Source organism: Accipiter gentilis, chromosome 10 (assembly GCF_929443795.1).
Source record: "Accipiter gentilis chromosome 10, bAccGen1.1, whole genome shotgun sequence".
Classification (NCBI taxonomy): Eukaryota; Metazoa; Chordata; class Aves; order Accipitriformes; family Accipitridae; genus Astur; species Astur gentilis.
Genome location: NC_064889.1, coordinates 26,820,603 through 26,834,777, shown reverse-complemented (window position 1 = coordinate 26,834,777; position 14,175 = coordinate 26,820,603). Strand labels below are relative to the sequence as shown.

Sequence of the window (14,175 nt, the reverse complement as noted above, 5' to 3'; positions counted from 1 at the left end):
TAAGCACCTACACTGATGATGGTTTCTGTTCTTCTTTCCCCTTTAGGGGTGGGTGTTAACCTGCTCCTAGCAAAGCTAAAACCACTTTCTTCCACATCCTTCTCTCACTTTCTTCTACCCCCAATAGGAGAAAGGAGGAATGCCTGAAAAAAATGAAGGGAAAGAAAACTATGGGAGAGTAGATCAAAAGAGAGGGAATGAGGACCAAAGCATAAAGAATGTTCAAGTAGGGAACTCAGGGGGATATGGAGCAGAGTGCAGGGAGCTAGGAACACTGCCTCATGGTGCTCTGCCTCGGCAACGTGAGGGAGTGGAAGGAAGTCCTGCTGGAATTTCTCCTCCTGGTGCTGTCGTAGCCAAACTGGCTAGGGCCAGGAAGAGGCTAGTGAGAAGATCCTGGGAATTGGTGAGGCCTGGGAAAGGGAAAAATTCCATTTTATAAAGTGAGGGAGGAAGAGCAGCCAACAGGAGGATTCAAAGGAGCCGAAAGTGGGACTGCAGCCTAGCACACTCAAAGTAAACATTTGCCAGGGTATTCCTCTCATTCCTGAGAAGGTGTGCATTGGGGGACCCCATGAGCTGCTCTGTGAACACACCAGCTACCACTGCTGGTTTCGTATTCCACAGAGCATTTTCCAGCTTTGCTGTCCAGCAGTCTGTGGAATTGACAGAAATGGGCTGTCCCTCCAGAGTCCTATGCCCTTCTCTGGTGGTAAGAAGACCCACCATCATGTATGTGAGTGGGACATGAAGGTGATGATATGGGACCGATTTGTGGTATTGGGATGGTTCTGTCCAAGTTGCTGTGGGTATAGTGTTGCTGCACGTACACAGAAGGTGATACAATCCATGGTCATTTAAGTCATTGTAGTTGGATAAGAGATGCAAAAGATGCTTAGCAGGCTGAAATGCCTTCTTCACTTAAATAGATCAGATAAAACAGTTAGTGCCAGTGAGAACTGTACAGTGGTAGGGGACCTCAGAGTGGGACTAGGGAAGGAGAAGATTTGGGAGCACTTACGTAGGCGAAACAATCTCGGGTTGTTTGGCTGTGATGAACACCATACTTGAGGACTCAACTCACTGGAGTAACGCCAGAGATTACAGATCGTTATTTTGAAATTGCAGATGACAGACAATTTTTCAAGCTATCAGGAAGGGACAAATGACTGTCTTTGAAAAGGGGTGGGGGAGAGAGAGGAGGAGCCGGGAAACTGTAGATTACTCAGCTTTATTTAACCTCTGCAAAGTGGTAGAACAAACCATCAAGCTTTCTAGAAGCACCTAGTGGCAAACTAAGGTGGTGAGCAATTATTGTGGATGCATACAGAACAAATAACCTAACTTCCTCCAGTGGTGGAGTAACAGAAGTCAGCATCATAGCTCTTAATTTAGTATAGCTTTTTGCAATGGGAGATTCTTGTAAGCAGGCAAGAGAAATGCAGCCTAAATAAAGCTTAAGGTGCAAAACTAGGTAAGACATCATACCCTCTACTTACAAAAAGTAAAGTGCAGAAAGTAGCTATGGAGTGAGATCCCGTAAGTTTTGTCCCAAGTCCAGATTTTTTCAATGTTTTTGTTAGTGACCTATGATAGAATAAATAATGGGTTTACTGTAATCAGAGATGAGACAAAGCTAGGAGGGATGGTATGTACAATTTGAAGAAAAAATTGCAATTCAGAATTATTTTGTTAAACTAGAGGAATTAACTAAAAAAAAATTAAAATGCATTTCAATGAGGAGAAAGTACCAGGTTTTATGATTTCACAGGATATGAAAGATACAGTTACATAACAGTTTGTGGGAGAAGGATCTGGCTATAGTGACTCACAAGCTTATTCATCAACAAGTTCACACTGTTGTCTTAAAAAGCAATCATACTGAGATAAGTAGAAGAAAGAGTGTCTGATATGAAATAATCTGTTACCAGTTTAGCAACTGGAAGACCTCTGCTGGAAGATGGTGTAGTTTTGGTTATGACGCTTTAAGAGGAATCTGTCGGAGAGGGTCTTGAGGAGCATACCTAAACTGCCATATTCTAGAAAATAGTTTGTCTGAAGGAAAAAGAAGATGGAGTAATTTTCAAATACTGAATGGCTTCTCCAAGGAGAAGTAGAATAATCTGTTCACCAAAAGTAGGGTGTAAAGTAGAAGAGGCAATAGAAAAAGTGCATTGGTGAAGATTCATTTTAAGGATTAGAAAAGAAAAACTTTGTTATGGTAAGGATAAGATACTGAAGTATCTCACTTATGGAGACTGTGGCATTGCTGTAACTGGAGATCGTTATGAACAGTGTTTTCAAAGATCTGCTACATGCAATGCCAATATAATTCTGCCTTGGTCACAGAGATTGGTTATCTTCTCAGATTTCTGCTGTCACGTTTCCATGATTTTGCTGAGCAAGGTACAGTACCAAGCATTGTACCATATCTGTCTGACAAATCTCGCTCGGAGGATGTGCAGAAGACAAGGCATTGATCATTGTCACTCTGTATTCTTTCAGCACACTAGGAGAGGCTTGGGCTCAGCTAAAGAAGAGTCTAGCTGATGAAGCAGAAGTTCATCTCAAATTTTCCTCTAAGGTAATCTTTTGCAAAGATTTTTGCCCTGTAATTGATGTGGATTTCCCTTCAGTTCTTGTTAGTGGGGAAAATGCACATGCATATATGGTACAAATTTAGAAGAATTAATAAGTTTGTGAACGAACTTACTGAAACTCTGTCCATTCTTCCTGCCAAAACTGTAGTTTATTTGATCTACCTGATGAGTGAAAACACATCTAGCCTTAATTTTTCGTAAGAAAGAAGGAAAACTAATTCTAGAGGTTATTCACCTAGGGCTCTTAAGTTCCAGCCTGTTCAAGTAAATTTACCTACAGCTTGTACAGATTACTTCTGTAGAGAAAGAAATAAAAAATAATATTTGGCTTCTCAACAAGAACCTACTGTATCTGTCTGGAAGGAAGAGAACCAGGACTCTGACTTCTTTGTATTGTTAGTGTTTCTGAAAAGTGCACTGGGATCTTTCTTCATGTTATTTTTGGATTTTTCTGTCAAGTGATGCCCAAGGAGATTACTTGTACAAATTATGGTATTTATCTGGGTTTTTTCCACCGCATGTGACATACTCTTGCGTCTTGTTACATTATTTTAACCTCTGTGGGTGATCAAGTTCAATGCAGTGGCAGATATCTCAGCGCAACAGCCATGTTCTGGAGGAAAATTATAGCTCTGCACTGTTTGTAAGTGATTATGCAGAAGTTACTCAGGCAACCAGCCGCTGCCTTGGTAACCCGCTGCTCTGCTTCAAACTTCTACTTCAGGGCTGCAATTAGTAAAATTCTTTTTGCTCCCCATTGTCCTCCTGTATTGTTTTCCAAAAGGAAGAAATGCACCCTGGAGTGGTGTGTGCATATAGGCAGGCAATGTATAGCAGCTCTTTCATTATTTTACTTTTCCTTAAACCCTGCACAGAAACTCTGTAGCATCCTCTGAACTCTCCCCACTGTTCTGATACCTGCTTTGGGAGTTCCTAGTTCCAGCTTTCTTTTATTAACAGAATATGTTTTTAAACATATTGATTATTGCTATTACTTTCAGAGAAGTTATTTTTAGAAGTAGTAATTGTATTTCTCATTGATAGTTGAACAAAACCAGTCAGTCCTGGCACAAGCAGTCAGTGCAGTGCGGAGCACACCAAGAGTATTCAAACATAAATACCAGCCTTTAAGACACTGAACAACTTCTGTGACAGTCCTTCATGACACTGTTACATTGGGGGTCATGAACAGATCAGAGAATGTGACAGCACTCTCGCAGCACTTGGAACATAAAATATTATTACACTACTAATGCCTGTACAGACTGGCATGGCAGCTATAGTTACATGCACACAAGGAATCCTTCAAGGTCATCATGGCACTGAACCTCTTCTCCAGCTATCTGATTATCCCTCACTGAGCTCCAGGAGGTGAGTTCTGTTGGAGGAGAAGATGCACATGTGTTGTACTAGTTGAAGTCATGGTGGGCTGGCCTGGCTGATGGTGTGTTACCAGGCATTCTGGAAATGGTGCTGGCGGAGCAAAGGCAAGAATAAGTACTTGTGAAATGAGAGGAATTTTTGAAGTGTGGTTTCTGATAACTCACCTGTGTAGTTTCTCCAACATCTAATACTATGATTAACCCTATGCCTCCGTCTTTCTGCCTAAGTCTGTACCATACTGGTAGAGAGATACAGGGTCTCTGTCCTGTACCTCATAACTTTTAGCAAACTTCTTGATATTTCAAGTCCTTTCTCACATCACACCCATTCAGTGATGGATGTCAGAGTTGTCTGTATACACTGGTGCTTTAAATCTCTTCATCTTAGGAAAGTAATTTATGGGTTTTTTTAATCTATTGCATGCATTTGAAAGCCTTTTAGCAAGGTCTTCTAGCAAAAAAAAAAAAAACCACCCAGAAAAAAGAATAAATATGGCCAACTATAATGCAACATTTAAAAGCCTGGGTCATTCACATGTGAGTCTATTTTGATAGCTTATGGTATGTCTTGCAAGATGGAAGTTGAAGCAGGATAATGATGCTAGAGGAAGGATGACTGCCTTCACTGAGAAGTCCACCTCTTAGATTCCTAGAACACAAAACTGGAAGAAGTAGTTGCCTTGTTTGCATTTTGAGCCTCCTGGTGGTGTGTTTCCCATCTTTATGAGGATCTCAGAATTTCCTGTCCCATTATAAACCATCTGAAATAAACAAATATCTTCACTATCTCTTAGGCAAGTAGAACTACCAGTGGCATGCCCTCCTGTTTGGTGTGTCCCTGGCCCTGGGAATTTTTATAAGGGTTTTCACAGCAATGCCTACTTATGTCAGGTGAGTCAGGTTGCCACTTCTTCTACAGAGGATGACTAGCTCATGTTGGGTTGTTTACCCAGGTTAATCCAGTTATTAATAGAGCAGTCTGAAGGACACACAGACTGTTTAGCTACTTCAAACTCGGTTGGACACAGACATCTCTATCAATTGTAGTATATTGCCTCTGGAGTTCACTGAAGCCATACTGAACTTCTCTCTGTTCCAGTTCTTGTTCCATTGAGCATTGACAATGCTCCTGATATAGCTGTTGGTTTGTACCTCTGTTCTTGATAGAGCTTGTGTAACCATGCTGGACCACAGAGTTGTGAACAGGTCTTTATTAGCTTGCCTGGGGCCATCCTGATGAGACTGCCGTAAAAATGTTGTCCAGAATTTTCTAGTCCAACCCCCCCAGTCAGAGCAGGACTATCACCCACAGTGGGTCAAGTCAGCTACATCTTTGTCTAGCAAAGTCTTGAATATCTCTAAAGACAGAGATTTCACAAGCTCTCTGGTCAGCCTGTTCCAGTGCCTGGCTACCATTCTGGTGATTTTTTTTTTCAATGACATTCAGCCTGAATCTCCCAAAGCTCGATTGTCTGTTGTGACATTGCCTGGCCCTACAAAGAAGAATTTGGCTCCATTACCCTTGTCTCTGACCTTCAGATAGCTGTAGACCGTATTAGATCACTGTGGTGCAAGTCTTTGTCTGCCTAAACAAGCTCTGCTTTAGGCTTTTTTTAAACTCTATAGAATGTGTTCTGTAGGGATGTGGCTGTCTTTGTAGCGTCTCTCCATTAGGCTGTACTGAGCCTGAATGAAGGTTCCTTCTCCATTAAAATAGCACTGGAGAAAGGCTGAAAATACTTGCTTTCAGGCACTATTTGATACTGCTCTACTGTGGGCCATGTTAAGTGATTACGGACCCAACTCACATGCATTGACGGAGTCTAGCATCCCCACAGGAGGGACAATAGAAAAGTATTACTTGGTTGCTTCTGGGGAGCTGAAATATCTGTATACCTTCAGAGCACATTTCCTAGATGTCAAAACTGTGTATCAGAAGGACAAAGAGCAGTATGACACAAACTCTGAGTTCAGTATTACAGACTGTTAAGTCCTGCTTGTAAGAGATAAGTCATATGTACGGTCTTGACGGATCATTCCTGAGTTCATTTCAGTGGTTTCTTGCCACTACTTAAAGAGTTTCAACTAAATACTCAAACTTCTCTTTAGGCTCCCTTATACTTGACAGAAGTAAGTAAAATGTGCCCTTATTGGATCTCTTTTCACTATACAAGAAATGCTGATGTGTCACCATGGTCCACTGACTCACCTTACTGCAGTCAGGTTAGTGGCTTTAGTAAGCAAGTTGCATCAGTTAGGCCAGAATCAGAGCACCTCAAGTAGTGCTCTGGATATTGTCTGCAGTTTGATCTTTTTGTAAGAAGAGAGAGATGATTTAACAGGGAGAAAGGAAGACAAGATTTCTGTCCTTTTGCTCCCTTCAGTAAATACTCCCTTAACAGAGCTGTCCTGCAAAGAGTTGAGTTTTGCAGTAGCTTCACTCAGAGCTCTCTTGGGGAAGAGAAATGTTGCTGTATGACGTTGCATTTGGCTGTGGTGTGTGTATTGTTTCCTCTCTGCCCTGAGTCTGCTCAGCAGAAGAGCCAGGAATTACTGCCCGGCTCCTCATAATTGCCATTTCTTCTTTTGTTTTCATTACAAGCTTCAGAGCGAGGTAGAGAAACCCCTGCTCAACTTCAGAGAGAACTTTAAGAAAGACATGAAGAAGTGTGACCACCATATTGCAGACTTACGGAAGCATCTGGCCAGCCGCTATGCAGCAGTTGAAAAGGTAGGAGCAGAGAACAAACTGGAGAGTTTGTGAGATACTGCTGGTTTGGACAGAAAAGCAGCTGCCCCATGAAAAGTTTCTGTTCTGCCACAAAGAACCACAAAGGTTTCTGCTGAGTGCTTTCTGCTGTTAGTTATGCTTTGCTAGGCCCCAGACGTTGTTTGCTGTTTAGCTGAGATTTGGGAAATCTGCCTGCCTGTCTACAGGCAGGGCTAACAAATTACTGTTGAACTGGCTTTTTGCTTCATCCTCCCCTTCTCAGTTTGGGATGATATATTTCTAATGCATTTGGTGAAAATACTCCTTGCTTGTGTGCATCTAGAAGTCACATCTATTGCCCTCAAAATTTAAAAAACCTTGCCTTAGAATAGCAGCAGGGTCAGGCCAAAGGCTCACCTGGCTCAGTATCCTCTGATGCAGTGGCCAAAAGCAGATGGCCAAGGAAGGCAGCTCAAACCTGGCATGGCAAGTCAGAAACCCTCCCCCAGTTCCCATCTCCTGCACCTCACAGCAAATATCCTCACCTGAAAAACCCACACAGCAGCAGCACCATAGTTTGAGTTGCTGTTTTAACATGAATGTCCAGTAGGTAGCTGAGGTTGTGATTTAGGGAGAGTTATACCCATGAAAAGTGCTCTTTTATCAAAGGAAACAGGATACCCATGCATTGGTTGCCAAGATGCTTATGCCAGATGGTATCCTCATGCGGTTTGCTCTTGGGTATAAGCTGGAAAGGAAAATACCATGCTCAGTCAACCCAGAAGGTTGTTTGGGCTTTCAATAAGATCAGAGTGCACATGAGAAAGTTTGTCCGGGGACAGAATTGTTGTAGGATACACAAGGTTATTAGACTGTATGTATGCAGGGAAGGCATTTTTCTGCAAAACAGTAACTTCCTCATAGTCATATCTGCAAAGAAACACAGTCCTCAGTAGGGGTATTGAAAGGAATGAATTAGAATAGCCTTGAGAAGAAGGAATAAAAAAAGGAAAAAGCCGTGTCTGTAGTGTGCCTGATGAAGCACACAGCTTCTCACCAGTTTGCTTTTCTGCAGCTCCCTCTTGCGATCTGCCGAACCAAGCACAGGGTCTTTAAAACTGCAAACTGAAAAAATACAAGTAATGCCTCAAGAGCATTGTAACTTGCAGGCTGGTGTGACTGTAGGAAACTGCAAGGTGCTAACAAAATATATCATCCAAATTTAGTTTTAAACACTAACTGGGTAAAGAACAAATGTGACCTATTTTATAACAAATCTGTGCAAAACAAGTTATTTTTATTTTATGTATTTAGGCAACCTCAGCAAATGAGGTGACAGCATGCATATGTGGTAATGATGTTTATTTGTTGAGACACTTTACTAATTTGCCTGTATAAGTTCAGCAATGATACTGGTAAATCAGGTTTTAAAAGCCTGAAGAACTTTAAAGTAAGGTAATTTAAATAATCAGTTGTAACCAGGTCTCAGGTTCTTGATTTCTACAGCACAAACTGCTGTTGTCATGAACCTGAATTAGTTTTTCTGAAATAAGTCCAAAAGTTCCTATTGTTAGAGTTTCTGAAAAGTGTATATTGAGTCCAGAAGGTACTTAAAAATAAATTTTGTAAGGTACCTGAAATTCTTTCAACAATTTAGATCCTAAGAAAAGCAAATGGAAGAGATGTCTATGTGATGCTGGTTAAGACATTTGGAAGAAGCTCCACCTCCCCTTTCTTCCAGAAATAGTGAGAAAGTTACTAAGAAACAGGAAAGTCTGATGATGACTTTGGTACTGTGCCTTTCTAAGAACCTATGAAGAATTCAAACACTTTCGTGATTTGTTGGTGACAACTTCTATATGGTGGTAGGACACTTCTTTGAACACCACATGGTGTTCTAAGAAATTGAATCCAAGTTTGAATCCCAGTTAAGACTCAATTTTATGCAGAGTCCCTGACTTCTTACTGACAAATATTTGTGTGAGCTGGCCGCTCTTTTCCTCTAAAACATGTGACTCTAATTAATCCAAGGCCCGGAAGGCCTTGACAGAGAGACAGAAGGATCTGGAAATGAAAACTCAGCAGCTAGAGGTGAAGCTCAGCAACAAGACAGAAGAGGAAATTAAGAAGGCAAGACGGAAGTCCACTCAGGCAGGTGAGTACCTGTGTCCATCAGCGTTGGGAGGCAAGCACAGCCCTGTGGGATGCAACTACCCATCCACCTGCATGTTTCTTGTTTTTCAGTATTGTAGCTACAAAGTGCTACGAATCTGTTTGGTATTAAGTCCTCTGAAGAAACAAGCCCAGTTTTTCCATGTTAGTTGTCATAAAATGATGATTTTGATAATCGGGGTGAGAACAGTAAAAGGAGGGTGAATGGTCCTTTTGTTTTGTGAAAATGTGCTGAGATAACGGAATGTTTATGAAACTTTCAAAGTCAGATTCAAAGAAGCTCAGCTGAGGATGTTTCTTCCTTAAATCATAGTTCCTTCCTTAAATCATAGTTCCTTCCATGGTTCTTTCCTAAATCACAGTCACCCACAACTATGCAGGTGCCTGTTATGCTTCCTATTACTGTCTTTTTCCTTGAAAGTGAACTTTTTGTCTTTTTTCCACTGCTGCTCCGTGATTAAAATGGTTTCTGTTCAAGGGATACTGAGGATATAGTAGTGTGTGCTATACTGTACTGAGGACACAGCTACTTGATGTGACCTATGCATGTTTTACAGAGGCTCAAACCACTTCTATAGGATCCATCAGGAGCTGTCTTTCTTGAGATCTGCAAAGCTGATATGTGCAGCTCTGTTAGTACCTTTGCTGAAAATATGTTTTAACTAGGGCTTGCATGTTTCATCCTTTCATAGGTCCATTCCTGCCAGAGTGGTCCTTCATAGTTCTGAGGCTTTTAAAACTTTCAGGATAGCCTGTCTGGGTTTTGAGGAGACTGAGAAGAGTCATTCGCAGGGTTACCATGTATAGACAACCATTGGAGGAGAAACAAAAGTTATGTGTTAGCGACAGGAAGCTCCATGAGAGACACTCTTTATCCGCCCGCAAATTCACAGCCTTTCTGTGTTCTCTTGACTCCTCAGAAATTGTAATAGATATTTATTGAACAGGCAAGGGACAGCTGAAGATCAGATGGGATTAACCCAGAATTTGGTGTGAGTCTCCCCATTGCTCTCCCTGACTTTGTGCCACTGTTACAGTGCATGCCAGGGGAGGACTTGTCCCATCCTTGCAGGTAGTGCTACCCAGCAGCCCAGCTGGGGTGCTTGCAATACACACAGCAGCAGCACGTAGTGATCTGTCTTTGAAATGAGCCCGGCTGTAAGTGGACAATAGGACCAGAGAGCTCTAGACCAGAGCCCTTCTACGATCTCACTGGTTACTGATATGTGGCGTTGCTTTCTGCTCCCGTGGATTTTTTTGTTTGTTTCATTGCTTTCATGTTCCTGGCTGTACAGTGGCTCAGAGTCACTTGGGTGGGTGGAGGAGAACCCCAAGCCAGATAGCTCCCAAGGAGCTTCCTGGAGTGTGGAAATCATTAGTTTGGACTTGTCATGTCAGCCTAGGCATCCCCTGTCTGGGTGGATAAGCTTATTGCCAAGCTTTAAGCCCTCAGTCCTGGTTTCTTCATAGAATTTGGTTGCCACCCCAAGTTCTAAGTCCACAAGAGACTTCCAGATGCACTTACTTCTTGACACTTGTTTGGTCTATGGAGTCCTGTTCTTAAAGCTTGATTAATTCCTGGTTAATGTATAAAGACCTTCTTGCACCTAAAAGAACAGGATGAATTTGAGCCCTGGACCTAGGCATCAAACCATTAGGGAAAGTGTAGTTAAGCCTTGTTTAAAGAAGAAAGAGAATTTATGAGCCAGAAAGCAGTAACGTCTGAGACGTGCCTTCCAGATTTTCCACCCACCTTTCCCTCTCTGTCAGAGGTCCTGCAACAAATAAAAAATGGAAACAATCACAGCTTATTGTGTTACTGCCTTGAATATGAGAGGAAGCTAGAGCTTGACTGGAATCATGCATCTTCAGAGGCTGGAGAATGCATGAGTGTGCAACTGGGTGAAGGTTGCAAATAAGCATCCCTCGATCTCAGACATCTTAAGCCTGATGCTTCGCTCCAGTTTTAAGCAGACCTGTCTTCGAATGCAGTCTCAGCTACAGTCCTACCATGCGGCTCAATAACTCATTATTATTGATTTCCCATTTTAATTATTTTATTTTTCAGATATAACTTTATGTCTATGACCATTTTTTTTAACTGAAGTAACTTGCTTTCATAGTTCTGGGCATTTTGTAAAATATTACTTAACATTCATAATATCCTTTTAAAATCTTGTCTTTCCTACTCATTCTTTCTCTCCCAACCACTGATCTTTACCACACATAAAGTGCATGCATTTTGTTGAAATTTTGTTGCATGTAACAAATACCATGTAACAGAACTGCCTTCAGCTCCACCAGGACTGACCTTCAAACCCTTTGGGTCTGTCTACAAAACCTGAACTGCAATTTCCTTTGAAGCTCCTAACACTGGCTAGAGAAGACTAATGTGTTGTTATCTTGAACTTTTCAGGAGATGACCTGATGCGCTGTGTGGATCTTTACAATCAAGCCCAGTCCAAGTGGTTTGAGGAAATGGTGACCACCACTCTGGTATGTAACTCTCTGTAGCATCTTACATGGATAACTCTGCAAAATTGTAATAGTGTACATCACTCATAGGTAGTTACAGTGCAAAGCAATGGGAAAAATTGGGTGATAAATCTCCCATTGTATTTCCTGTTCTCAGTTCTAAGAAAAACTCATATCAGTAGGAGAAGGAAGAAATAATTGTTTCTTTGCAGAAGGTGTTAAACCAGTTCAGGTCTTCTTAGAGGCCAGAACACTGGAATTGTCCCCAGGAAGGATGAAGTAATGCACAAGGTAGATGGAAAAATGTGATAAATCACTGAATCCATTTATATATTAATGAATTTTTGTATTCCATGATTTTACAATTTCTTTTGAAATTTTTTGAAATTTTGAGTATTGCCAGCTTAGAAGAGGTGTGCTTCAATTGCCTATTGTTCTGTTTCTCAGAAGATAACACAGCTCACAGAATACACCTTAAGGGTGTATACCTTTGGGGTTAGTCACCAGGATGCCAAGATATAGCTTTGATGTGCTGTATTCCTTGAAATACCTGTACTTTGGCTTTAGGGCTCCTCCCTTGTCATTCCTTAGAGCCCTTCTGGACAACAGCCAATTGCTTTCAAAAGTGGGAAATAAAAATGTCTTTTGCATGTGTTTTTCTCATTGGACAAACACAAAACTGTGAAGTCCTCCTAATAAGGAGCAGGGTAATAAATTGCTTATCATTTGAAAGTGTGTCAGTGCACTGTTTTAACTGCAGTAAATAAATAAAGGCAGATGGGTGAGCGGAACACCAGGAGGCAGATACCTCCCCAAAAACAGAACAAGAGAGAAAAAGTTGGCTGTTCCTATACATAAGGCATCTGATTCTTCTCTCACCTTCACTGGTGGTTTCTCACTGATGCAAATGATACTGACCATCAGTGCCTCTGTGTCCAGATACAGCCAGCTATATGTTAGCTGCATATTTGCTCCTGTGGAAGGATGACTTAGAAGTATGCTAGTAGATAGCTCAAGAGAGAAGTCATAGCCTGCAGGCTGCACAGCAGGCTTTTCAGTTGTGAAACGCAGTCTGAGAAGGATTTGAAGGTAAGTCTTGGTATACATGAATATAAAATCTAAATTGAAAAACAGTCTGCATCTGATTAACTCAGGTACAGATTAGTTCATATGGAATAGAAAGTTGAAAGAGTCAAGTTCTGAAGATTTGTGTTTCCTTGCATACCTTCCTCCCTGAAGTTTCTAGTGCAGATACAATGCATGTTCTGCATATGGCATGCTTACTAGCACTAGCACACTGGGTTCAGTGTTCTGGTCCTGCGCATCAGTGCCCTAAGTAAGGGAGTCTGTGTTCAAAGTAGGCCATTTTTTCCATAGGGCAGTACATCAACCAGCAACAGCAATAGGAGCTCAGTCTGTTTCAGTCCTGTCCATACCATAAGCTCCTTTGCTCTTCTTCCTCCCCAGCAGATGGTCTGCTACCTGAGATTTTTGTGCTGTAATGAAGAATCTGTTTCCCAAAAGGCGTTTAACAAATTGCTGATAGCACAGGAAAGGCAATGTAGCAACCTGCCTGCTTGTATATGCTCAGGTTACACTCCACAATGATGCCCAGTAAGTGGACACCAGAAATGCCCCCTGAAAGCAGGTTTTTTTAAGATTCAACCCCATTGATGTGCCTGTGAATACAGAGCATTCTAGTGATACAGCAAAGTCCATGACAGTGTATGTCTTTAAAGGCAGACTTCCATAGCATGCTGCTTCCACTGCTGTCACTCAGACAAGGAGGGACTAAATGCATATTTTGGGGTATAATATCAGAATCCAGGAGAAGAGGGAGGCAGAAAAAAATCAGGAGGAAAGTTAGAAATCACCTACCTTTTCAACTAAAGTGTTGCTGGCATCTGCTTATTGCCAGCTGAATGAGGTGGAGACTTGTCCCAGCTCATCATCTGATGAACAGATAGAACTGCTCTTATAGGTGTCTGGTTAGACCAAGGCAGTCAGACCCTCTGAGCCATACACCCCAACGTGGTCTCCTGCTTCCCCAAGGACTGTAACTTCTGGAGCTAACAACAAAACATGCAAAGCTTCTTGCAGGAAACAGATTCCCTCTTGCTTGCAGCGTCCCTGAAGACAGTCTCTCTGACTTGGTTGTCTCAGTTTTGGAAAGGTTTCGACCTTCTTATCTATCATTGGGCTCAGGCTGAAGTGAATTCTGTTGCTTGCTGTCTCTGATACTCTGCAAATTGTAGGGATGTGCAACCACAGGCTTCAGCTCCAAAGCATGTCCCTGGGGTAGTATCGCACCGACTGGCAACCTTTTGTGTGTCATCCTTGCTCTGGCCCTTCAAAAAAAATATGGACTTGTTTTTCTTCATGTCTAGGAGCTTGAAAGACTAGAAGTTGAAAGGGTGGAGATGATTCGGCAGCATCTTTGCCAGTATACACAGCTGCGGCATGAGACAGACATGTTCAACCAAAGCGTAAGTCTGTTTTTTGTTCACACCCTTTGGTCTTCACTGCACTTCAGCTGGGCAGAACGGTCCCTATGCTGATCTGACTGACCTGTATCAAAAGGAGATGTGAAAAGTGTATGCGGTCAACTTGTTAGTTTGCAGCAGTACTGTACTGCCACCTTGCAATCCTGTTCTTCTAAGACTCTCTGATCCTGTTTACATTTCATACTGCTGGGTCACAGCTTTTTGCTGGGGGAGACACAGTGAACTGAATTACATTTGGGCAGCATGAGCCATTATTAGCTCTCCCAGCATGATGCACTGCTCCTTGAGGTCATCTGTTCTTGCAAGGAAGATGGTAAATAGTTTCACTGTTG

The 14,175-nt window shown here is 41.9% G+C and overlaps 1 protein-coding gene across 4 annotated transcripts in view; it reads left to right on the top strand.

Annotated features, from left to right (window-relative positions):
- Positions 1–14,175, top strand: part of GAS7 (growth arrest specific 7) — a 107,016-nt gene that overhangs the window by 83,868 nt on the left and 8,973 nt on the right. For all 4 annotated transcript variants that reach the window (XM_049813071.1, XM_049813070.1, XM_049813073.1 and 1 more), the window contains exons 9-13: positions 2,506–2,584; positions 6,585–6,713; positions 8,724–8,847; positions 11,281–11,360; positions 13,727–13,825. In XM_049813071.1, the coding sequence (XP_049669028.1) occupies positions 2,506–2,584; positions 6,585–6,713; positions 8,724–8,847; positions 11,281–11,360; positions 13,727–13,825 (511 nt within the window). The remainder of the gene's footprint in view (positions 1–2,505; positions 2,585–6,584; positions 6,714–8,723; positions 8,848–11,280; positions 11,361–13,726; positions 13,826–14,175) is intronic.